The sequence below is a fragment of the Dendrobates tinctorius genome, unplaced genomic scaffold (assembly GCF_039654945.1).
Source record: "Dendrobates tinctorius isolate UK_male_01 unplaced genomic scaffold, ASM3965494v1 ptg000211l, whole genome shotgun sequence".
Lineage (NCBI taxonomy): Eukaryota > Metazoa > Chordata > Amphibia > Anura > Dendrobatidae > Dendrobates > Dendrobates tinctorius.
The window spans coordinates 24,070,421-24,094,763 of NW_027361878.1; the positions used below are offsets into that span (position 1 = coordinate 24,070,421).

At 43.3% G+C, this 24,343-nt stretch overlaps 2 protein-coding genes across 2 annotated transcripts in view; one reads left to right on the forward strand and one right to left on the reverse strand.

The window, feature by feature from the left end:
* Positions 1 to 15,061, forward strand: part of STX5 (syntaxin 5) — a 39,052-nt gene extending 23,991 nt beyond the window's left edge. Inside the window, exons 2-11 of the mRNA XM_073554646.1 lie at positions 7,043 to 7,257; positions 7,503 to 7,573; positions 8,871 to 8,926; positions 9,349 to 9,419; positions 9,524 to 9,640; positions 12,322 to 12,378; positions 12,511 to 12,592; positions 12,777 to 12,877; positions 13,771 to 13,892; positions 13,989 to 15,061. Coding sequence (XP_073410747.1) covers positions 7,057 to 7,257; positions 7,503 to 7,573; positions 8,871 to 8,926; positions 9,349 to 9,419; positions 9,524 to 9,640; positions 12,322 to 12,378; positions 12,511 to 12,592; positions 12,777 to 12,877; positions 13,771 to 13,892; positions 13,989 to 14,148 — 1,038 coding nt within the window. The 5' untranslated portion in view covers positions 7,043 to 7,056 and the 3' untranslated portion in view covers positions 14,149 to 15,061. The remainder of the gene's footprint in view (positions 1 to 7,042; positions 7,258 to 7,502; positions 7,574 to 8,870; positions 8,927 to 9,348; positions 9,420 to 9,523; positions 9,641 to 12,321; positions 12,379 to 12,510; positions 12,593 to 12,776; positions 12,878 to 13,770; positions 13,893 to 13,988) is intronic.
* A 1,198-nt stretch (positions 15,062 to 16,259) lies between these two features.
* The window catches only part of LOC141058178 (protein RD3-like), a 47,675-nt gene continuing 39,591 nt past the window's right edge, over positions 16,260 to 24,343 (reverse strand). The window contains exons 2-3 of the mRNA XM_073554316.1: positions 19,665 to 19,978; positions 16,260 to 18,897 (exon numbers count right to left, since the gene is read on the reverse strand). Coding sequence (XP_073410417.1) covers positions 18,588 to 18,897; positions 19,665 to 19,978 — 624 coding nt within the window. The 3' untranslated portion in view covers positions 16,260 to 18,587. The remainder of the gene's footprint in view (positions 18,898 to 19,664; positions 19,979 to 24,343) is intronic.

A 24,343-nucleotide genomic window follows, 5' to 3' on the forward strand; every position in this document is an offset into this window, starting at 1 on the left:
CGACCCGGCTTGCGCCCAGTCCTGCGCTCAATCGCCCCCTGCCGCCACTGCTGACGGGTCTCCTGCGTTTAGTACCCCTGAGTGGGCCGCGTCCCTGTCACGGTCGGTGGAGTCTCTGACCCAGGCTATATTCTATCTCCGGGAGGGCTCTTCAAGCCAGAAGGCGTCCTTACCTCCCAAGGAAGGCTCTGGTGTTGAAAGGGAACCGTCCGCTAGCAGGGGCCGTACTCGTTCAAGGGATGGTCGGGGCTCTAGAAAGCGGACTCATGATGCTTCCTCTAGCCCTGTTCGCGCTTCTGCATCTGCGACTCCTATTTCTCACTCTCACTCTCCCGGAGTTCTCAGCGAGCACGACTCTGAGTTTGATTCTAACACGTCTGCCCCTCAGAATCCCCCATCTGATCAAGAGTCACTTGACTCTCTTACAGAATCAGTTAACAAGATCCTGAAGTTGGAGGAGGATAATGTTCCCGCTCCAACACATCCCATTTCTCTTAAGAAAACCAAGCGTGTGCGCAGGTTATTTACCAGCCATCCGGATTTTAAGGAAGTGGTTCAGCAACACAGAGATCGTCCACATAAACGGTTCTCAGGGCACAAGTCTACTCAGGCTAAACACCCCTTTGACCCAGACCTAATGAAAGATCGGTTACAGTCCCCTCCAGTGGACCTGCCTGTATCGCGCCTGGCTTCAAAAAGCTTTTGTCCGTATCTGAGGGGTCCTCGATCAGAAGCCCCTCCGATCGTCAGATTGACTACCTTGCCCGTTCAGTGTTTGAGGCTTCAGGAGCAGCGCTTTTTCCATCCTTTGCGGCAATTTGGGTCACAAAAGCGATGGCCGCTTGGGCAGAGCTCTTGATTACCTCCTTCCAGGTCTCCAATCTTCCTCCGGAAGCAATCGCGGGCGCCAGGCAGATAATTCACGCAGCAGACTTCGTACTGGACGCCTCTTTTGACGCCGCCAATTGTGCTGCTCAAACTGCCGCTAATGCGATCTCCATTAGAAGAGCCCTATGGCTCTGCGACTGGCGAGCAGATGCCGCGTCTAAAAGATCCTTAACTTCTCTCCCGTTTCAAACGGGTCGTCTTTTTGGAGAGAAACTAGATCAACTCATTTCTGATGCTACCGGGGGGAAAAGTAAATTCCTCCCTCAACAAAAAGCTGCTCGGCTGTTTCGCAACCAACAACCGGCGTGCTTTCGTTCCTTTCGCAACAACTCCGGTTGGTCCTCCTCTACCTTCTCTTCCGGATCAGGTCCATCTCTGCGCGGAGATAGAGGCTCCCAGGTCTCATACAGACCAAACCGTCCTTGGAAACCCAGGCCTAGGGCTTCTGGTTCCAAAGGAGCCAGGTCTCATAGACCTACCCAATGACTTGTTGCGGTATCAGGCAGACGCCGACAAAGTAGGCGGCCGCCTACTTTCCTCCAGCCACACCTGGCTCGTGGTCGTCCACAACAAGTGGGTCAGGGAGCTGGTGTCCTCCGGATACAAGATAGAGTTCTCCGCTCCCCCTCCAACTCGTTTTTTCCTTTCCTCTCCGCCCAAGGGAAACACAAGAGCCTTCCTTCGGGTTGTTCAGGCTCTCTTAAGGGACGGCGTAATCATTCCGGTCCTTCATCACGAGAGGTTCAGTACAAAGGAAAAACAAGGGCGGGGGCGCAGACATAGGGCTTCACCTGGTATAAATCAATGAAAATGAAAAAAGTACTCTAAGGTACTCACCCTTTATGGGTTGTGTTCAGACACAACCACTCACAACATTTTTTGCAGTTGTATAGCTGCTGCAGAGCTCGTGCAGGTGGAAATGTCCACTAAGAATCACAAGTTGAGGATCAAAAAAAAGCACTTCTGAGCAACCGCGCTGCTACAGTGACACGAATTCTTCAGAAATCATATAAATCTTTCAAGTTCTTTATTAAATGTACTACAAAAACTACGCGTTTCAAGGAGACAAACCGCACCTCTTCAGGCTACAGTACAGAGTTGTAATCGGTCTATACAAATGATAGCTTTATATGCTGTGTGGACATGGCCCCCCGTCGTGAGAAAAGGGCGTCAACCCACACATGTTGCACATAAAGATATTAGAGAAGAAAAACAAAAACAGGCAAAATGACATATATATCAAAAAACATATTCCAGATAATGATAGTAATCTGTATCCCATTCAGACAATCAATATGATAACATAGATTTCTATAATTAAATAAAAAATATAGAAAACATATAAAACACAAAAAAAGAGGAAACAAAAGAGGAAAAAGAACCAATTTCATCGTGGTAAGTTTAAGACAAATGTCTGACAATTTCACCACTGAGCAATCATAAGTGATCAGTTACCAGTGGCGAAAAGTATTTTGCACTCTTTATTAACACTAGTTATATCATATGAGTAATTACTCTTTATTACTTTTCGCCACTGGTAACTGATCACTTATGATGGCTCAGTGGTGAAATTGTCAGACATTTGTCTTAAACTTACCACGATGAAATTGGTTCTTTTTCCTCTTTTGTTTCCTCTTTTTTTGTGTTTTATATGTTTTCTATATTTTTTTATTTAATTATAGAATTAAATAAATCATTATCTGGAATATATGTTTTTTGATATATATGTCATTTTGCCTGTTTTTGTTTTTCTTCTCTAATATCTTTATGTGCAACATGTGTGGGTTGACGCCCTTTTCTCACGACGGGGGGGCCATGTCCACACCGCATATAAAGCTATCATTTGTATAGACCGATTGCAACTCTGTACTGTAGCCTGAAGAAGAGGTGCGGTTTGTCTCCTCGAAACGCATAGTTTTTGTAGTACATTTAATAAAGAACTTGAAAGATTTATATGGATTTCTGAAGAATTCGTGTCACTGTAGCGGCGCGGTTGCTCAGAAGTGCTTTTTTTTTATCCTCAACTTGTGAGAGGTTCAGAGGATTTTATTCAAACCTTTTTGTGATTCCAAAGAAGGACGACTCCATGCGACCCATTCTAGATCTCAAACTGTTAAATCAGTTTGTCGCGATTTGGCGATTCCGAATAGAATCCCTCCGGTCAGTGGTCGCTTTCATGGAAAAAGGAGAGTTCCTAGCATCCATCGACATCAAGGATGCTTACCTTCACATCCTGATCTGCCCAGCTCACCAGCAATTCCTGCGCTTTGTAATTCACGACGAACACTTCCAGTTCGTGGCCTTGCTCTTCGGACTCGCCACTGCCCCCAGGGTTTTTACCAAGGTCATGGCAGCTGTCATGGCCATTCTCCACTCGCGGGGAGTAGTAGTGTTACCGTATCTCGACGACCTACTCATCAAGGGTCCGTCCCTTTCAGCCTGCGAAGAATCTGTGGCGATAACAACAGTAAATACACTTTCACGCCTGGGGTGGAAGATAAACTTCGCAAAGTCTTCCCCGAAACCGGCTCAGCAAATCTCCTTTTTAGGAATGATCTTGGACACTTCCCGCCGGTTGGTCACTCTCCCTCCAGAAAAGACGCAAGCTTTACAACAGGCAGTGCGGACTCTTTCCCGTTCAGCTTCTCATTTCATTCGTTTCAGCATGAGAGTTCTTGGGAAAATGGTAGCTGCCATGGAAGCAGTTCCGTTTGCACAGTTCCATCTCCATCCCTTACAACACGCGTTGCTGTCTGCTTGGGACAAGAACCCGTTCTCCCTGGACCGTCGGATCCTTTTGTCCCTGCGGGTCAGGCAAGCCCTTAAGTGGTGTACTCTGAAGTCCTCCCTGAATCAAGGGAGGTCTTTTCTCCCAGTAAGATGGTTGATAGTAACCACCGACGCAAGTCTTCTCGGCTGGGGTGCGGTCTTTCATCACCACACAGCTCAGGGTCGTTGGTTAACCCAAGTATCACGTCTCCCCAACAACATCTTTGAAATACGAGCGATCAGATTGGCTCTACAAAGTTTCCACCATCTCCTTGCAGGTCGCCCCATCAGGATCCAATCAGACAACGCCACGGCTGTAGCGTATATCAACCGCCAAGGAGGTACCCAGAGCAAGATGGCCATGCACGAAGTAAGTCACATCCTCCATTGGGCCGAGACGAACCATTCATCCATCTCAGCAATTCACATCCCCGGAGTAGAAAATTGGGCGGCAGATTTTCTCAGTCGCCAAAGCATTGCCTCAGGAGAGCGGTCTCTTCATCCAGAGGTCTTTCACCAGATCTGTCTTCATTGGGGGACTCCGGATGTGGACCTCATGGCCTCAAGGCTAAAGAACAAGGTGTCTCGGTTCATTGCCCGATCCATGCACCATCGGACCGGACGGCCTAGTGTTGCCATGGCACCGGTTCCGGCTTCCGTACATCTTTCCCCCTCTTCCCTTGCTTCCGAGGGTCGTCAAGAAGAGCAGAGGGGGTGCCTGTAATCCTAGTCGCGCCAGATTGGCCGCGCCGAGCATGGTATGCAGAACTAATTCAACTAGTCGCCGACGTTCCCTGGTGACTTCCAGATCACTCGGATCTGCTTTCTCAGGGCCCGATTTACCACCAGAACTCCGGGGCCCTGTCTTTGACGGCATGGCTGTTGAATCCTGGATTTTAGCACAGGCTGGTTTCTCTCCCGACGTCATCTCCACCATGATTAGTGCTAGGAAGCCCGTATCCAGACGTATCTATGACCGCACCTGGAAAATCTTCCTTTCATGGTGCAAGGATCATGGTCGTTTCCCTCTGGTATTCTCCATTCCGAGCATATTGGAGTTTCTCCAATCCAGAGTAAAATCCGGCCTCGCGCTTAGCTCGCTCAAGGGCCAAATTTCGGCCCTGTCAGTGTTTTTCCAACAAAAAATTGCCACCAAACCTCAGGTCAAGACGTTTATTCAAGGAGTCTCCCATGTGGCGCCTCCTTATAGGAATCCATTAGAATCATGGGACATTAACCTGGTTCTCGGGGCCTTACAAGAGGATCCTTTTGAACCGTTGCAGGATGTGTCATTGACCATCCTCTCTTGGAAAGTGGTCTTTCTAGTAGCAATTACGTCTGTCAGACGAGTTTCGGAATTGGCAGCTCTGTCCTGCTGTTCTCCATTCCTGAATTTTCATCAGGACAAGGTGGTTCTCGGGACGTCCCCATCCTTCCTGCCCAAGGTCGTTTCCTCTTTCCATCTCAACGAGGAAATTGTTTTGCCTTCCTTTTGTCCAGCGCCAGTCCATCGCATTGAGAAGGCCCTCCACACCCTAGATGTGGTTAGGGCACTGAGACGGTACATCTCTCGGACAACTCCCTTCCGCAAGTCACATGCCCTGTTCTTACTTCCTGAGGGGCATAGGAAGGGCCTAGCCGCGTCCAAAGCAACGCTAGCCAGGTGGATTCGCTCTGCGATTCAGGAATCCTACCATGTCAGAAACGCGCCTGTCCCAGCGGGGATTAAAGCGCACTCTACCCGGTCAGTGGGTGCCTATTGGGCCATTTGGCACCAGGCCACGGCAGAACAGGTCTGCAAGGCTGCGACTTGGTCCAGTCTGCATACCTTTTCAAAACATTACCAAATTCATTCTCAGGCCTCTGCAGATGCAGCTCTCGGCAGACGCATTCTGCAATCGGCAGTACCTCAGTCGTAACTCAGAGGTACATGGGGTATTAGCAGATGTATGCTCCCCACCCAGGGACTGCTTTAGGATGTCCCACTGTCTGTGTCCCCCAATGAGGCGTAGGAGAAATAGGGATTTTTGTGTACTCACCGTAAAATCCTTTTCTCAGAGCCATTCATTGGGGGACACAGCACCTGCCCTGTTTAGCCTACTGGTTCATTTGTAGCATTCTTAGGTTCTGACATAGTTCGTTACTGTTGACTATTTAAGCTCCTACTGCTTTTTTCACTGAACTGGAGATATCTCATCCAGCTGCTGGGTGTATACTGCAGGGGAGGAGTTAACTTTTTTTTCTGATTTGCTTAGTGTCCTCCTAGTGGCAGCAGCATAACACCCACTGTCTCTGTGTCCCCCAATGAATGGCTCGGAGAAAAGGATTTTACGGTGAGTACACAAAAATCCCTATTTCCTGATCATTGCTGCTTCTTGTGAAATGGCTAGATGGAATATACCGTACATCCATGCCGCTCCTCTCCCTGTAGATCTTTCCTTTCTTTCCTTGGAGATGCCTTCATTGTGGGAGACTAACTTCCCGCTGGAAGAGGATTGATGTCGTCGGAATATGAAAGGTTGTGTTCCTTTTATGACTGTTTTTGGGTTCACTCTCGTCCCCCCCACCCAGGCTTAGACCCACACAGATGAGGTTTGTTTATACGGCCTCATTTGGGAGGTCATGGTTATGTACAACCCTCTGAAACTTTTATAGGATAGGAGATAATTTATTGATTCCTGGTATTTTGACCACTGAGTCCCCACTGATGTGTAGAAATGGGCTCTGCTATGCCCCATATGAATTGGGAGTCCCATAGTCAATGAGTTGAGGGGGGTATCAGCTGAAGGACCCTAGAAATCTGGAATAGTGATGAGCGAAAGTGGTGGGATAAGGTGTTATCTGAGCATGCTCGTGCTAGCAGTGTGTCTTCGGCGTGCTCGAAAAATATGTTAAAGTCCCTACGGCTGCATGTGTTGCGGCTGTCAAGCAGCCGCAGGGACTGTAGCCTATTATTCGAGCACCCCGAAGTCACTGTAGCTGTCAAGCAGCCGCAGGGACTGTAGCCTATTATTCGAGCACCCCAAAGTCACTCGGCTAGCACATGAGCATGCTCAGATAACACCTTATCCCAGCACATTCGTTCATCACTAATCAGTACGTTATTTCCTACTAGGAAAAGGGAAAACTTGCAAACTTTGTACAAACCTTTTAAGAACTTGTGGCACTTTGCTGGTTATTCCTTGGCACGATCCTTCCAAATAAATCCTTAAAACGGAAAAATGTTTGAAAAAGATGCCTTCTTTTTTATGTTCATTCTCTTTCGAAGCTAAGTAATTCCGTTAGTATGTGTGTGTGTTTTTCATAAAATATCCAAATCTGTTTTGTATGGAAAACATGATACAGAAACTCATAATCTATTGTAAGTTTTGTTTGTTCCTTACAGCTGGCCCAGGACCGATGAACGCTCGTAAACGTCACGGTTCCCGAAACACTGAGAACGGAGTATACGTAGGACCCCCACAGACCCAGGTCCTGCCCTCCCAAGCTGCCCCAGAAGTTTTGCCTCCCCCTACTCTCGTCCCACCAGCCGATAACATGTCTTGCCGGGACCGCACTGCTGAGTTCATGTCTGCTTGCAAGTCATTGCGTGGACGCCAGGTTAGTGTTGGATTGAAAGGGAGAAAAATAAGTTTGGGGTATTTAATGGGATTGTCACTCCCTAATTTTTTTTTTCTTTTAATAAGTATTAATGATTTTGCATTAAAAGTGACCTCTGCGAGCATTGGCCATGTAGCCCCAGCCCTCATCTGCCACGCTGTTTTTGTGTCTTGACAATAAATCAATTATTTTGATATACTTATTCTTTTTAGTTACATGCAGCTAAACTTTCTTTCCATTTACAGAATAGCATACCGCTCTCCAGCCCCTCTCTCAGTGCTGTGAAACAGAGAAGTGAATTCACTCTCATGGCCAAGTAAGAAGAACGTATATAATTCCCTATGAAATCCTTGTGAAGTCGTGAAGTGTCCTCTGTGAACACAGTAAACTCTTACTAGAGAGTTCAGTACTGGAGAAGAAGCGTGAGAGGAGGCGCTTTAGGGGAAAATGGAAAACAAATGTTTTACTTGAATTGCATTTGCAGTTTTTGTTTTTTTATTACAAGCCCACAGTGGATCAAATGGGGGGGAGGCTAGATCTCTTCGAAGAAAAAAAACTGCATGTGTGAATTCAATAAAAAACAAATCTGAACTGAGAAAAGTAAGTTAATGTGTATGCACAATGTAAGTGCATATTAACACATGACCATTAACCAGAGAAAACAAAAAGCAAAAAACACAAATATCCTGAACTAAAAAGTAAAAAATATACTGCAAATAATGCATAAAGGTAATAATAATAATAAGGGTATTTAGTAAACATAATTTTGATCAAAATAATGTACAAGCCAACCCGCCAATTCAGTCTTGGATGCATTTTTGCCTGTGTTTTACTGTAGTAAGTAATCTACATCCACATTCAGTTAAAGGGAACCTGACCGCTGATACGTGCTGCCCAATCCACAGGAGCATGTATCGGGCACTGGCTGTATCCTCTCTGTCAGTTATGCTTGACTCTGAAACTCTGCAGTGAATATATAGCGCTCCCCGGGGTCGGAATTTCTTCAGAGAAAATGATTTGGGTCAGTTTTTACCGACCCCAGTATTGCGGTCGCCATTATTAATGGAATAACAGCAACCGCAAAACAAAAAAGATCCGCTTTCCCATTTAAATCATGGATGATTAGTTGGACCGGCAGGTTCCTAGTGACTGCCCCCTGCCTGCTGGTTTTCTCCCTATGTCTGCAGGGAGAGACTGTCACTCCTGGGTAGCAGGCAAGGGGTAGCCGCCAGGGATTTGTCTCCTGTGCTGCTCTGTCTCCAGAGGCAATTAAAGTCCATTTCTTTCTTAAATGCCGCAGCGTTTCAGAGGCAGACTTACCTGGCTGAGATCATACAGCCAGCGCCTGGTCCATGGATTGGGCAGCACGTATCTGCTGTCAGGTTCCCTTTAAAACTATGGATGCAATAACAATGTATAGGTGGAAAGTCCACTCTTTTCTTTGCTCCTTCTGGATCAGAATTGCTCCCTTTCTTTGTCAATCCTGAGCAGAGATATTGTTTGATGCATTGATGTGAAATCTCTGTAAAAAAAAGAAAAAAAGGATTGTTCTGTCAGATGTACATAGAGTGAAGCTTTCGGACACAACTAGTTAACCTTGTTCTGTTTTGCAGACGCATCGGGAAGGACCTTAGCAACACATTTACTAAACTGGAAAAGTTGACGATATGTAAGTACAGGTCATTCATAAATGGATCTCGTGCAAGCGTTTGATTTTTATTAACATCGGGGGTCTAAAAAGGTATCTTTCAGTTTGGTGACACAACGCCTTGTAATGTAAGGGGTATTGTACTTTCTACAAAACCTTTCGTAGTAGAATTACTCCAGATTCTCGCTAGAGAGGTCCAAAGCAAAGAATAAGGATAACCATAGTCTGCAATGTTCTGAAGGCGACCAGTAACCCCTTTCCAACATACATGTAACTTTTTTTTATTTAATCCCGCTCTTGCAGGCAAACTTCAAACTTTGCTCTCACCTTGTTTTAAAATGTAAAATAGTCCCTAGTTTTTAGAAAGAACCTTTCTGATGTTGTTACTCCAAAAATATTCTTTTTGGTTGCAGAAAACTTTAAACGTTTTATCTTCTCCATAGTGGCTAAAAGGAAGTCTCTTTTTGATGACAAAGCTGTAGAAATTGAGGAACTAACATATATCATTAAGCAAGTAAGTGTCTGAACATGCAATATATCTTTCGTTATTCTACATAACACGTGCTTTTGTTTCTTTGCTTTATGGTTAATACATGGATTATTTCTATGTATCCACAGGACATTAATAGTTTAAATCAACAAATTGCCCATTTACAGTCCTTTGTGAGAGCCAGGGGTAGCCAGAGCGGACGACATCTCCAGACTCATTCGAATACTGTGGTGGTCTCCCTTCAGGTGAGGTGGTCATTTACTAGCTGTGACCAAATGCCACAGTACTTATGTGCATCTCCCAGTGGATAGTATTGTTTTAATTTTTTTTAAAAAACATTACATTTTATATGTATGAGCACAAACACCTAATCTTTCCCTCTGTGTTTAAAGGGAATCTGTCACCAGGTGTTTGCCACCTGATCTGAGAACAACATAATGTAGAGACAGAGACCCTTATTCCAGCGATTTGTCACTTACTGGTTTGCTTTCTGTAGTTTTGATAAACATATTTTATCAGCAGGAGATTATCACTAGAGGACTAGTAAACTTGCTGCCATGTAGTCCTCCATATTCATGATCTCTGTATAGCCCCCATCGCCAACACTGATTTGACTTCTTTCTGACTTTGCACAGTGTACACAGAAAGCTGCCAATCATTGGTGAGGGCGGGGTTATACGGAGCTCAGCATTCAGAGCACTGCTAGATCTGCAGCAGATAACTGATTTTCATCAAAACTGTAGCAAGCAGCCCAATACGTGATACATTGCTGGAATCAGGGTTCTGTCTCTACATTATGCTGCTCTCAGATGGTAGCAAAGACCTGGTGACAGATTCCCTTTAAGAGATACCAGCAAAGATTGGGAGCTGATCAGAGAGAAAAAACCTTCATATTTTCAGTGAAGGCAGATCACATGTACTGTATCAAAGAGTAGATGTGGGGAAGTGCAGACAGATTTCGGCAGGTCTATTAGTATAGTGAAACGGAGCCCACACCCATGGAATGAGCCTGCAGGAGGGGTAATGGCACACTTCTCCGCATCACTCTCTGTGTACACAAGGAAAAAGTTCTCCCTCATGGCTGTAGAAGCAAATGCAGTCAAGGAATGAAGCTGTGCTCATCCAGGAGAACTAGCAAAGGTGGCAGTGCAGTCAAGGAATGATGCTGTACTCATCCAGGAGAGCTAGCAAAGGTGGCAGTGCAGTCAAGGAATGATGCTGTACTCATCCAGGAGAGCTAGCAAAGGTGGCAGTGCAGCCAAGGAATGAAGCTGTACTCATCCAGGAGAGCTAGGAAAGGCGGCAGCTTCTGAACACACAGGCTCCGTATTTAGCATTTATTACCAGGGACACAATGACACAAGAAAAGTCTGAAATGATGTCATAGACTGCATATCAAATGGTCTGAGAATGAAGATTGCTGAAAACTGAAACTTGGTGTAAGTGTAAAGAGATGGACATATTGCCCTGCTCCCTCTTGAACACATCACCACTGTGTATAATGTGATGTGTGACCTGAATAATGTCCTGTCTTACGTACACCTTCTGTCATGTGAAGTGTAAAGGTACTGTCACACTTAGCGATGTACCAGCGATATGACGCGGTCAGGATCGCTGGTACATCGCTAAGTGGTCGCTAGTGAGCTGCCACACAGGCAGATCTCACTAGCGACATCGCTGGGGACAGGGGTCGCTACTTACCTGTCACACTAGGCGATCTGACGTCCTCCCGCCCGCGTCCACGCTCGTCTCTCCACAGGAAGCGCCGCAGGAAGCTGACGACGAGAAACGGTCCAGGACGTTCTCGCGCAATCAGCGGGGGAGCGGTCGGAGTTAAGTATCAGACATAGCGAGATCGCTAGCAATATCGCTATAACGTCACCAAAACCAGTGACGTTATAGCGATATTGCTATCGATATCGCTTAGTGTGATAGGCCCTTAAGATGTTTGCCTATGTAATGTGCTAATGTAAGGTATTATGGTATTATAATGCATAGTGATGTGATGCATGAAAGACATGGGTTAGGACATAAGGTAGAGTTTCCATAGAATGTAGGTGAAGGACTTAGTGCTAGGACAAGGGACCTGCTTCCTGAAGTTAGTCAGAGCAGAGTTAGTCTTAAGTGACAAGTGTGCAGAGCTGCCGTGTGGGGGAACTACAGCAAAGGAGATGACGGAACAATGATGTAGGAACTAGGAACTGACAGAAGAGGCACAGTGACCTTCTACCTTAAAGGGGTCCTTGAATAGGACGACATGTCACGAGAAACCCTGGGCTTTTGATGACTGCAAAGGAAGGTACGGACTTAAAGAGGACTGAGACGTTGGGACTAGTGAGGGTCCTGAGCGGTAGATCCAGGGAGTCCGTAGCGATAGGACGCAGAGCCGCCGTGCCGGTGTAGAGGAGCTCGCTGAACCGTGGTGACAAGCTAGGCGGTGACGAAGTAGGGCAAAGCAGTGTGCTATACCGGCCGTGGAGTAGACTACAGTGGAAGGAAGATGTCAGTGAGAAGGCTTCTTTCTGTGAAGGAAAACTGCTTAAGACTGTGGACTCGCTATCCCTTGTGCATAACCCCTGTCAAGTTCAGTAAAGTTCCCATGTTTGGACAGATGTCTCGTTTGCTAATCTGTGGAACTCATTGTTCTGGCCAGCCAATACCATCAGCTACCGGCATGGGCTCCAGCCCCTCACACCACGAACACCCAGCCAGGACCCACAATTGTCTGTAGGATAGCGAGTGGGGACAGAAGCTCACTCATGGCTACATCGCTTGGGCATCTTACATTAGCTGACTGAAATTAACAAGTAACTTATGCAAAAATCTTTTTTTCTTGTGAAACGTTGTCTATATCCTTTTATATAAGTTCATATTTAACACCATACCTTACATTTTCTTTTTTTTTTTTTTTTCTTTTTCTTTCTAGTCAAAACTTGCATCAATGTCCAATGATTTCAAGTCTGTATTGGAAGTAAGAACAGAGGTGAGAGTTTTTTTAGGGCTGTTTTGTTTTGTTTGTTTTTTTTCATTCTTTGCAATAGAAAAAAATATATATATTTTTTTAATTTCTTAAGTTTCATTAGTTTTAAAAACAATTTTTTTTTTTGTACATCAGAATCTAAAACAGCAACGAAGTCGCAGAGAGCAGTTCTCTCAGGGCCAGGTCTCAACTCTTCCTCTTCACCACAATAGCATGGGTAAGTCTGGCAGAATCTTTTATAGCCCGAACCTACTGTTTCTGCGATCCACTGTCTTTTTTTTTTTTTTTACTTTTCTTTGGAGGCATGAGACATGCGAGTAATGATATGAATTTCGCCTTGAGGTCTATGTAATGAAATGTTTGGGTTTTTTTCCTCCATATGATCTCATCTTTACTTTTAGGGCCATCGGTTCTGTTTCAAGACGATTCCCGCAGACATGGTGATGTGACAATAGAGATGGATTCTAAAGTTAGTCAACAATTGCAGCTCATAGATGAGCAGGTAAGGGCGATATCACATAGCTAACCCTATGGATAATAATACTTCTATAGCTAGGTGGATTTTAGAATTTTTGCAATTTTTTTTTTTTTTCTGATCGGGTTGCTGTAAATTGATTCTCAGTACCCGGTCCAGGAGCCAAGCCGCTAAGATGTTGATAGTGGACAGGTGCCTCTTACCTGACTTGCAGCTCTTCTTTTGATTAGCAGGCCTTGCACTATGTAGGATATGCTTCATGGCTGGCTAATCAAAAGAGGAGTCGGAGATGTCGTCGGGTCTCAGGGCATTCATCTAGATTGCTAAACCGGGTCCTGTGAATCGATTCCCAGCCTCCTTAGGAAACGAACATACTGCTACCCAGTACTTCATATTTATGACTTCCTTCATGCAATTCTGCTTCAACGTGTAACATTTAAAGAAAATAAAAACTTAACTATAAGGGCACATTCACACATCCGTGAACAGACTGCAATGCGCAAAATGGCCGCGGATCTCCTAACCTGAGCAGGACGGCTTCATACAAGTATATGAATCTGTCATGCTCTGGTCAGCAGGCCCGCGGTCCGATTTTTCACCCTTTGTACATGTGCAGGGATTGTTGTAGCCATCTCATTTTTCCTGCTGTTACTAACATCTTAAACCTACAATGACAGGAGTAGAAAATAAAAGCGTCTGCGCTCTAGTGCATTGATCCAGGTATTATTTATAAAGATTCTGGGCTATTCTATGGAATTTCATTAAAGTCTAGATTTAAAGTTGCGACTCATTACATATGTGCTTGGCAGTGAGTGAAAGGGGTTAACATACAATAAATAAAATAATAATTAACCAAAAGGGGGCTTTAAAGTAAAAAATGCTCATCCATAATTCACTATGAGAGAAATTATCTTTCCCAGGATTCATATATTCAGAGCCGAGCAGACACGATGCAGAACATAGAATCCACCATAGTTGAACTGGGCTCCATCTTCCAACAGTTGGCTCACATGGTAAAGGAGCAGGAGGAAACTATACAAAGGTAAAGCTCTTGATAACCAAACCTATAACGAAATCTTGATCTCAGTAACGCCGTCCTGATTCCTTATATATATATTTTTTTTCCCTATTTCCCCAGAATTGATGGAAATGTGGAAGAAACACACTTGAATGTGGAAGCGGCACATTCAGAAATCCTAAAATATTTCCAATCGGTCACATCGAACCGCTGGCTCATGATAAAGATCTTTCTTATACTTATTGTTTTCTTTATCATCTTTGTTGTTTTCTTGGCCTGAGACTAATTCCCTTCCCCGACACCACCACCCCCAAAAAATAAAAAGTAAAACTATCAGCGCACTTCATGCTACCTCCAGAACGCCCAGTCTTGCAAAAAAAAAAAAAAAAGGAAGGATAATCCGAAATTGTCACTGCTTGTGCGTGTAAGAGGACTGGGTACGTGTGAGAGGGATGTCGTGAGTATGTTGTGACTTCTTGGGCTCGGGCATCTTATGGTCTTATTGCAGCCGTAGGGTGCACATGTCCAGAAGAGATCGTGCACATATTTGATAGTGTCATAAAGAAGGATGAAGGGTCGATGGCCGTGTGTGCACGTATAGATTTATTGCAAGCGTTATATACATATAAATATGCACACAGAGTCATAGGTATGTTGTAGCGTACAGTGAGTGTATGCGTGCAAGAGAGCGCCTGTAGGATGTGAAGATGTGGGTGACGTGTACATCTACATGCTGGGACATTTGCCAATATTTGTAAAATTGTGTGTGAGTGAATGTGACGAAAAACTTGAGTGGCTGATTAATCTGAAGTGTCTTACTGGAACTCCCCCTCCCAAAATCAATCTGAGGCATTGACCAGGATCGGCCACATCTCTGAACATAGACTTCATTGTTATTTTACTCTCCATATTGACTTGTTTGTTTTTAAATTATTCATTGTCCTTTAATATAAAAAAAAGATAAAAACCAACATACTACACCGGGCATAGATTAGATTTACCCTCTTGCAGGGGACGATCCAAAAGACATGGATTGAATGACCTGGAGAAGAGGTTATTTTTTAACATTCCATAAAACACGGATGAGTTTAACCCCTCTCCCCTGTTGGGGTCAATGTTATGTCCGTCACACGATGTACAGATTGTATATAACTTGGAATGCACGAAAAATACAAAACATTTCAGTTCAGAAACTTGTGTTTGACCTTTATTTTATATATTTAGTTTTTTTATTTAATTCTCATTGGGTGTGCATACAGGACAGGTCATCAATGTTCAATGTCTGGAGGGCCAGGGACCTTCTTACATCTGCAAGTCAATGGGTACACTGGTCCCCTGTCTCCTGGCTTCCTGCTTGCCGGGGGGCTGTGTACTTCTGTTGATTGACAATTTTGACCATCAACATGACTGAGCCACTGGTTCAAACTGTGCGCTCTCCCAAGCTGTGCGCTCTCCCATGTTGCAAGTAAAGGCAGCTTTGCCTCTGCAGCATCAGACGAACACTGCCACTAAAACTGTCCAGACCCAGTAATGTGTCCAGCTTTAATAGCGGTGCTTATAGTTGTTATGTGTTATCTGAGCATGCTCGGCTGCTAACAAAGTATCTTCGGCGTGCTCAAATAATATGTTTGATCTGCTGTGGCTGCATGTCTCCGGCTGTTTGACACCTGCAACACATGCAAGGATTGCCTGTTTGTTAGGTAGTCCCTGCATGTGTTGCGACTGTCGAACAGCCACGAGACATGCTGCCGCAGCGACTCGAACATATTACTTGAGCACGCCAAAGATACTTTGTTAGCACTAGAGCATGCTCAGATAACACCTCATCCTAGCTTGCTCGCTCATCACTACTTACAGTCTATATAGCAAGGTGCTTGTAAGCGCTGCACTCCTTGCCTAAGAAACCAACCGCCTCTGATAGACTGCAGTGGTGGCTGGTAACCTAGGAACTGAGAAGTACAGAATGAAAAAAAAAAAAAACTCAGTTCTTGAGAACAAAGATGATTTTTAATAAGAGGAAAATGGCAAAGTTTCTTCCCTTTACAAGCACTTTGCATTTTCACTCAGGTTTGATGATGAAAAAAAATCCCTGAACGTGCAGTGAGCTCCTTTTACCAGGCACAGCCTCACTCGTATAGACCTCACCGGGGCTATGTGCATCTTGGCAAGCAATTCTGCTTCATTCGGAGGGGGTCGATAAGGTAGAGCCCCTATTAATCATGAATTCAATGTTTATGCTACAAATAAGCCGTAAATGTCATCCTAGAAAGCCTCTCTAAAATGGAGAAGTGGCCTGTCCTCTATGGTGCAAAAAAAAAAAGTAATTTACTGTAGTTTTTTTTTCTAAACATAACGCGTTCAGTAACTGCTGTATTTTGGTACCTGTTCTAGTGTTGGAACACATCTCCATTTTGCACATAGTGTAACAGACCATATTCTTTACAAGAAGAGATTAGTTTTCCAAGCTTCCAAAGTCTGTTTTCATTTTGTGGCTGCATTTAGGTTATTACCTTTGAAATCTGATTCCACATACAAGTTTAATAGATCTACAGCCCCATCATACATGTACAAATAGACTGCATAGGAGCAATATCTGAAAATATCACATTTTATTTAAAAAAAAAAAAAAAAAGTTATTCTTGCCATCACCAATAATTCTAGAAAAGTGAGTATGTATTGAATCCCTTGGAAAGTTCACAAAGGCATTCAGAAGCCGTGGGACCCCGGTGATCATGGCTATGTACCCTAAAAGGGACCAAGATGGTAGTGATGGCATTTCCATTCTTGCTGGCCTCCATAGCCACTTTTGACATAAATCCCCCAAAAAATATATAAACACTGTTTTGCTGAATATATGAATCATATTGTGCAAAACAGATTAACATAATCTATATACAGATATCTATAATATGTACATTCAGGAGGTATTTACACAGAACAGTAGACTAGGACCTCATTCACACTTCAGTGTATCCAAAGCCAGCAGTGGAGCTTGCCGAAAAAGTATAATTGAAAGATTGACACCTGTTCCGTGTTTTGGAGACAACCCTAGTCTTGGCATACAAATACTGATGTGTGAATGGGGCCTAAGGGTATGTGCACACGTTGCGGATTCCTGTGCGGATTTTTCCGCAGGTAAAATGACCTGCAGATTTTCTGCATTTTTTTGTGTGCAGATTTGGCATGCGTTTTTACACCTGTGGATTCCTAGAAAGAAATAGATGTAAAAACGCTGCGGAATCCGCACAATTGACCTGCTGCGGAAAATAAATCGCTGCGTTTCCGCGTAGAGTTTTCCGCAGCATGTGCACTGCGTTTTTTAATTTGCATTGGATAAAATGGTACTGTACACCACATGAGAATCCACAACGTGTGCACATACCCTTGGTATGTTCTTATCTTTTATTGGCTTTACAGGAGCGAGCTGCTGGCAGAAATGGATGGAAAACAAATATGGTAGGTAGGAAACAGCACTGAACTGCTCGGTAATGACGGATGCACTGAGTGCTTGCTTTGAACGGTCTTTTTATGCTGACATACTCTAAGGACGTCTGCAGATGAGCTTATGAAAACCCGTCCATGTGACATCCAGAAAACTGGGACGATTTTTTTTTTTTTTTAATTTTTATCCATGTGCCATCCGTGTCCATTGTTGTTGTTTTTTGTTTTTTTTTATATCCGTGTGCGATCCGTTTTGATACAACTACATTAACGTATGTACATGATCACATACAGTTTCCTAAATTTCTATTATAAATCTATCTGTAAAATTCGGATGCTGCTCTGATGGTCTTTGTGGGGTTCAATTTTTTTGTTTTTTGTCGCACAGATAGACTTGTGAGTCTCATCCGGATGATAGTAGTGCATGCTGCAATTTGCTTCTCACAGACACACGGTCCGGGGGGAAAAAAAGCAACTCATTCATCCGAACAGCCCGATTGACTAACGTGGGTCAGTGATTCAAAATCTGATAGTTCAAGTTCGACTTATCCGCTTGCCTGCATGAGCCCTAAAGCTCTGTACAAGCTTCACATTGTCAAAAGTTGTAATATGTCACCCGTAGACTTCTGCAAGCACTCCATATGCCTTCATAGAGACTCTGCTCATATTCAGCATGTATGGGACCTGATATCAGCTGCACAAGCTATTTATTTTTTTATTTAGCATTAATGGGAATTTCCTAAGTCTCCTCCGCCTGTAGAAGTTGGGTGGAAGGAAGCGTTGGGCATGTTGGATTTCAAAATGCCTTCATTTTTTTTACTTGCTTGCTTTTTCCTATTGAGAACAGTTGCAGGCTCGGCTAATAATTTATTTTTCAACTACAGTAAAAAAAAAAAATTCACAAATAAAAAAAAAAAAACCTCACAACCCTAAAGAGATTTTTGCTATTTATGTAAATTCATTGAATTTAGCAGGTAAGTTTAGGTGAAGTTCATAAATGTTAGTGCGGTGCTGGAAGGTGTCGTCACCTTGCATACTAAAAGGTCGTTTGTAGGGGGGTGTTTTTAAGGATATTGATGAGGGGATGTCTAAGGTGCATTTTGATGACCTGATTTAATCTATATTTCATCTTTGTCCAAAAATTGGAGCTGATCCAAGAAAAGTAAAAAACATTTCCCCAAACTCTATGGATCTACCATGACCCACTTGGGATTACGCCCTTACTCTGTACATTGGGCACTATGCCATTTGCAGCAGACTCTGGTGTGTGTATAGAGATCAGTCACAATGCACTTCCCTGGTGATGCTGAACTCCGGCATACTTCTGCTTCTTGCTCTCCCAGCAGTTACCAGCTCACTCTCCGTATCCGAGTTATGTGTGTCTTCCAGTTGGAAAGGATTGACGCGCAGACGAGGAGGCTTGAAGCTGAATGTGGCCAGGCTTTTGGCTCTTCGGCGCTTCTCCCATCGACCTTCCTGCGTTTTTTGTTGTTCCTCTTCTTGACTCAAAAAATCCTGAAGAACTGACCGAAAGAGCCTTGGGATCTCCGTACCCTCGGGCTCAAACTCCATCATCAGCCTACGAAACCTGGACAGGATGATACAATGCATTCACTGTTACATTCAATCATTTCCATCACTTACACAACACCGATCATGCGAAAATAGAAAGTATCAGACAATGCTGTTGAAGCCAAATTAAAGTTTCAAAAAGTATAAATTTCAAGCATTTTATCTTTTTTATTTTTATATCAGTCACTATTTAAAAACAACCTTTCAGTTCGTTCATATTACAGTTTTGTACATTTTGTGTCCGTAAATAGTTTTTTGTGTTCTCTAAAAGTTTTGGCATTGGTGAGCTACCTTATCCATAAACTTTACAGATCCACCTTTAGTAAATCATTAAAGATCCTTTCTTTCTGGATACAATTGACCCTTCTTGCCAAACTCAAAATGATTTAATAAGAGGGTGTCCGGCCATTCCTCCCCAACTTCTACTTTGTCAAAGTTGGATGCAAGCCTTTAAAACTGGAGTTTCTTTACCCTACAATATAAATACCAGTACCATATGTCCTTGATGGACCCCAGAGATATTTGCTGATGTTTATTCCCCCCCCCTGTAGGGTAAAAGGATGAAGCCTACTGCCGCAATATTAAAGGAATACTCTTTGTAACGTCCATCTAAAAATCCAAGTGGATCAATGACCAGATTTATTCTGTCCGATCAAAGGTCAGAAGACTTTTGAGTGCGAGAGGAAACCAGAGGACCCAGAGGAAACCCACACAAACACGGTGACAACATACAAACTCCTTGCAGGCACCTTATTCTTTCCAGTAACCCAATGCACACATTACCTGAGTATGACAGGACCACATTGAGAAGGACTTATTTTGGAACAGATGTCTCTGAGCTCCAGCTGGTCTCCAGGGCTGACTTCGAAGCCTTGACGTGGGACAGATGCTAGCCACGTATAGTCTACTCCATTCTTCACTCGTCGGTATTCGATGAGGCGCTCTCGCTGCTGCTTTTCAGCTCGTTTTACGTGGGATCCCAGCTCTAACATTAGAGTCTCTGTAACCAGCTCTGAGCTGCTCCTGGGAGCCAACTTCACCGTAGACCCATCTGGGTCATTCCAGCCAAAAAGTGATGCCAGGAACATTCTTGATACCTGGTAAAGCCACAAAAAATAAAATTTTGTAAGTGATTTGATTGTCCCCCGAAAAGAGACAATCTCCTATTTTTTTTCATCCCACGGTGTCTGCATTTGGTGGAAAGAAAGACCAGATTGAATATGAATTCAATTTTCACTTTGCCAAACTGCAAAGTCGAAACTAAAAGAATCTAAAGCAAAACAGATCTCAGCACTTCTCAATGCCTTACATACAGAGTTAAACTATGTTCACATTTCCATTTTTTTCCCATGAATTTGTTTGTGCTACAACTAATGAAAATATTACTCTTTTAGGATTGATTTATAAAAAAATACACCCCCCCCCCCAAAAAAAAAAACATAAATGTGAACCTGACTGCACCAAGTTTAATACTAGATTTAGATACTGCACCAAATATACTGTATATATATCAAAAAAATAAAGGGAACACTTAAACATAGGATCCTATGTTTAAGTGTTCCCTTTATTTTTTTGAGCAGTGAATATATATATATATATATATAATAGTATATTTTACACTTTTTGGAACACAGTCATAGAAAGTGTTATACAATGAACCTTCCTCAATTTAACTTTTATTGACAGTTTTACTTTTCGTAATTGCAGGTTATTAATCTAACTTAATAAAGGCGTATTTGGATTTTCTTTTGCTAAATGCTTGACAATGCGATGAATTGAGAAAACTCCGATGTCTTCCACCAGCCTGACTTCTTTAAGATAATCTTCAAATTCAGATGGAAAAACATGAGAATCGTTCCCAGAGATGAGACATCAAGTCTTAGAAATGTCCTGTAGTTATATCTCACCCTCTCAATTCCTATGGGGGTATGTTACAGAGCAGGAGAAGCTCGTGAGATTGAAATATGGTGGTGGGAATATGGTTAGGATTCATAGAAGAGACTTTTTAAGACTTGATGTCTGGCTTTTTTCCCCCCTTTCTCCTTAGCTTTCCTAGATACCTCTTAATTTCCACTTTCTTCTTCCCTGCCCTTTTATTTTTGAGACATATAGACATACTCTAGATTCTTCTCTGCTTTATGATTGTCAATAGTGATGAGTGAGCGAGGTGGGATAAGGTGTTATCTCGGCATGATCGGGTGCTAAATGAGTGACTTCGGCGTGCTTGAATAGTTCGATTCCCCACGGCTGCATGTCTCGTGGCTCTTCGACAGCTTCAACACATGCAGGGATTACCTCATCCGAGTGCAGTCCAATTTTTTACCGCGGAACCCTAGACACGAGCGTCTAATAATTAGATAAAACTCGTGCACACTTTGCTTGTTTCCTCGCTCTGAGTAAAAAAATGGACATGCATACGGCTCATAGTATAAAATGGGGATGAGTGCTATCCGTCAAAACAGATTGAACTCTTACGATTTTTACCCTCGTCTGCACAAACCCTTAGGCTGTGTTCACACACAGCGTTTTTTTCGCGGTTTTTCCCGCAGATTTGCCAGGAAAAACGCGAAAAAGAAGCTTCCCATTCATTTCTATGCATTTTGCACTTTGTGCACATTGATGCGTTTTTTTACCGTGAAAAAACGCAGCATGCTCATAAATTTTGCGGATTTTTCTGCGTTTCTGGCTTGTTCTATGCGTTTTGAAAACGCACCGGAAAAAAACGCATCAAAACCGTGCAAAAACCGCGACGAGGAAAACGCGAAGACAAAAAAGGCGCAGACAGGTCACTACCTTAAGTGTGCCGTAGTCAGTTTCCTTCCTCCTGGTCTCTTCTCTCTTCTTCAGGTGTTACCGCTCCTTATTTTTTATTTTCAGGTTCTATTCCTGGCAGATCCAGGTGTTCTATATTTCCACTTTCTCTGTCTCCTGCTTACGGTCTTCTGTTCCCGGTAATCTCTGGTCCTCCTCCTCTTCTGTCTCCCACACTAGTGTCTTTTCACCAGCTCTACTTTTAAAGCTTCATTTAATACTTTGTAATCTGGGAATTCCATCCAGTCAGCATAATCCGCCCCGCGAGACACTGAACCTGTTATATAACCAATACACACCGGTGCACGTAGCCCAATAGTGCCCACCTCTCCATTCCACTGCTTCTCTATGTGGGACATATTTGCACAATTTATGACATTATAACCACAAAAAATAGAGACTTTAAGATTGTTACATTTAAAGGAAACCTAACAAGAGGATTTATTCCCATATAGTGTTAGGGGCGCCGTATCCACTTCCTAATGGCGTTAGTAACTATGTCTTGATTATAAATATCTCTTTATGTATTGCTGCAAAGCTTAAACGGATCCTGCTATGTCCCCAAAAACTATTAATCTGCAGATATAAGGTTAATCTGCAGATAAATATTGTTCCAATTCTGTCTGGCCGCCTTACTGAAAGCGTGGCTATCTTGAGGTAATGATCTTTATTTCTCCCGTGAGCTGCCGGCTTTCAGTCATAGGCCGGTGTCACACTTGTGAGTGCAATGCGAGAAACTCTCTTCAATACCCGGCACTTGGGACCAAAGCGTTCAGCTGTATCGAAATACATGTAGGCACACACGCTGGCGTGCTTACAGCCACTACTCACTGTGTACTGATCGGTGACTGTAGACGCTCCCGGTACGATTCTATGACTGAAAGCTGGCGGCTCCCAGGAGGAATAAAGATCATTTTCTCCCTGGTTCCTGTAGCTGCGCTTTTAGTAAGGTGGTCGGGCAGCATTGTAACGTCATTATCTTGCAGTTTGATCCTATATCTGCAGGTTTATAGATCATAAGATCCTTTTAAATTTATTCTTGGGGCTCCTGTATCCAAAATAGTCTGGGAGCGCTGTAACTCATTTCGCTGGCTAGGAGAATTGGTAGAGGGATGACTTGTTCTCATCCTCCCTGTTTTCTCTCTACAGGCTGGTAGAAAAAATGAAGAGTATTACAGATCCAGCAAAGTGTAAGGGATTTATATAAATCTCATGCCCATTGTGCATTTTTTTTGTACTGTCAAAACTGTGCAATTTTGAATTCTGCTGCGTGTCAGTTTCTCTTGCGGTAACAAATATGAGGTTTATTTTCAGATTTTCCCCATTGAATGAGATGCAGAAAATAAATGCTTATACGTAAAAACGCATGCAGAAAAAAAAGCAACAAAAACACGTGTTCATAAAAAATATCACTAAAAACACAATAAAATATGCGAGTTATCCTAAGTAATTAGTGCAGGAAATCTGCAGTATGAAAAACGCACCAAATACTCATCATGGGAATCCAGCCTTACGCAGCACTGCAAAACAATTATAGAGTCTCTAAGGTTAAAAAAAAATAATGAATAGAAAGTGACCCCATTTTGTAAACTACATCCCCCCCCACAGCGATTTCTGACAAATTAATGCCCAGACATGGTGCAAAATGAAGATTACAATTTATTCACAAATATGCCATATAAAACACCCAATATCTTGTGCCCACCTTCTGCCACTGGAGACCCACACCATAAATTGCACCATAAAACACATTTAACCCCAGAATGACCGCCGATACGCCTTTTAACGATGGTAGTTAAGGGTACTTAACCACAGTGCTGTGGAAAAAGTGTATAGCGCCCCCCAGAGTCGGATTTTCTCCAGGATCTCAGCTGCCGGGAGTAGCTGAGACCCTAGAGAACATGATTCGGGTCAGTTTTTACCAACCCCAGTTTTGCGATCGCTATTAACCGTATAACGGAGACTGCAAAAAAAAAAAAAAAAAAAAAAGTCTGATGTGCCATTTAATTTCTCTCTCCTCTGATGTGATTGCGCATCAGAGGAGAGAGAAATGGGGTCCCCGATTTCCCCCCCCCTCCCGGTGCTCCTCGGCCCTCATGCTTACCCCCATGGGCGCTGCCATCTTCTTCCTGGAAAAAAATGGCGGGCGCCTGCCGAGATCTGTCAGCCGGCATTTTGGTCACTGTGTTAGACCCTATCATAGTGATCAAAATAAAAACAATAGTAAATAACCCCCCCTTATCACCCCCGTAGTTAGGGAAAAATAATGAAATAAATATATTTTCTTTATTTTCATTTTTCCATTAGGACTAGAGTTAGGCTGGAGTCACACACAACATATAAAAATGCAGTCCGTTTTTCACGGACCAGAATCGCACAAATGTTTCATGAACAGTGATCCGTATGTCATCCGATTGTAATGCCAGCATGCGATTTTCTTGCATCTAAGCATCCGTGTGACGAGATTTTCTCGCCAGCTTGCAAAAGGGACATATAATGGATCCCAATGACAGGTTAAAACACAAACAAAATAATAGATACCGTATATACTCGAGTATAAGCCAACTCAAGTATAAGCCGACCCCCCTTAATTTTGCCACACAAAACTGGGAAAGCTTATTGACTCGAGTATAAGCCTACTGTGGAAAATG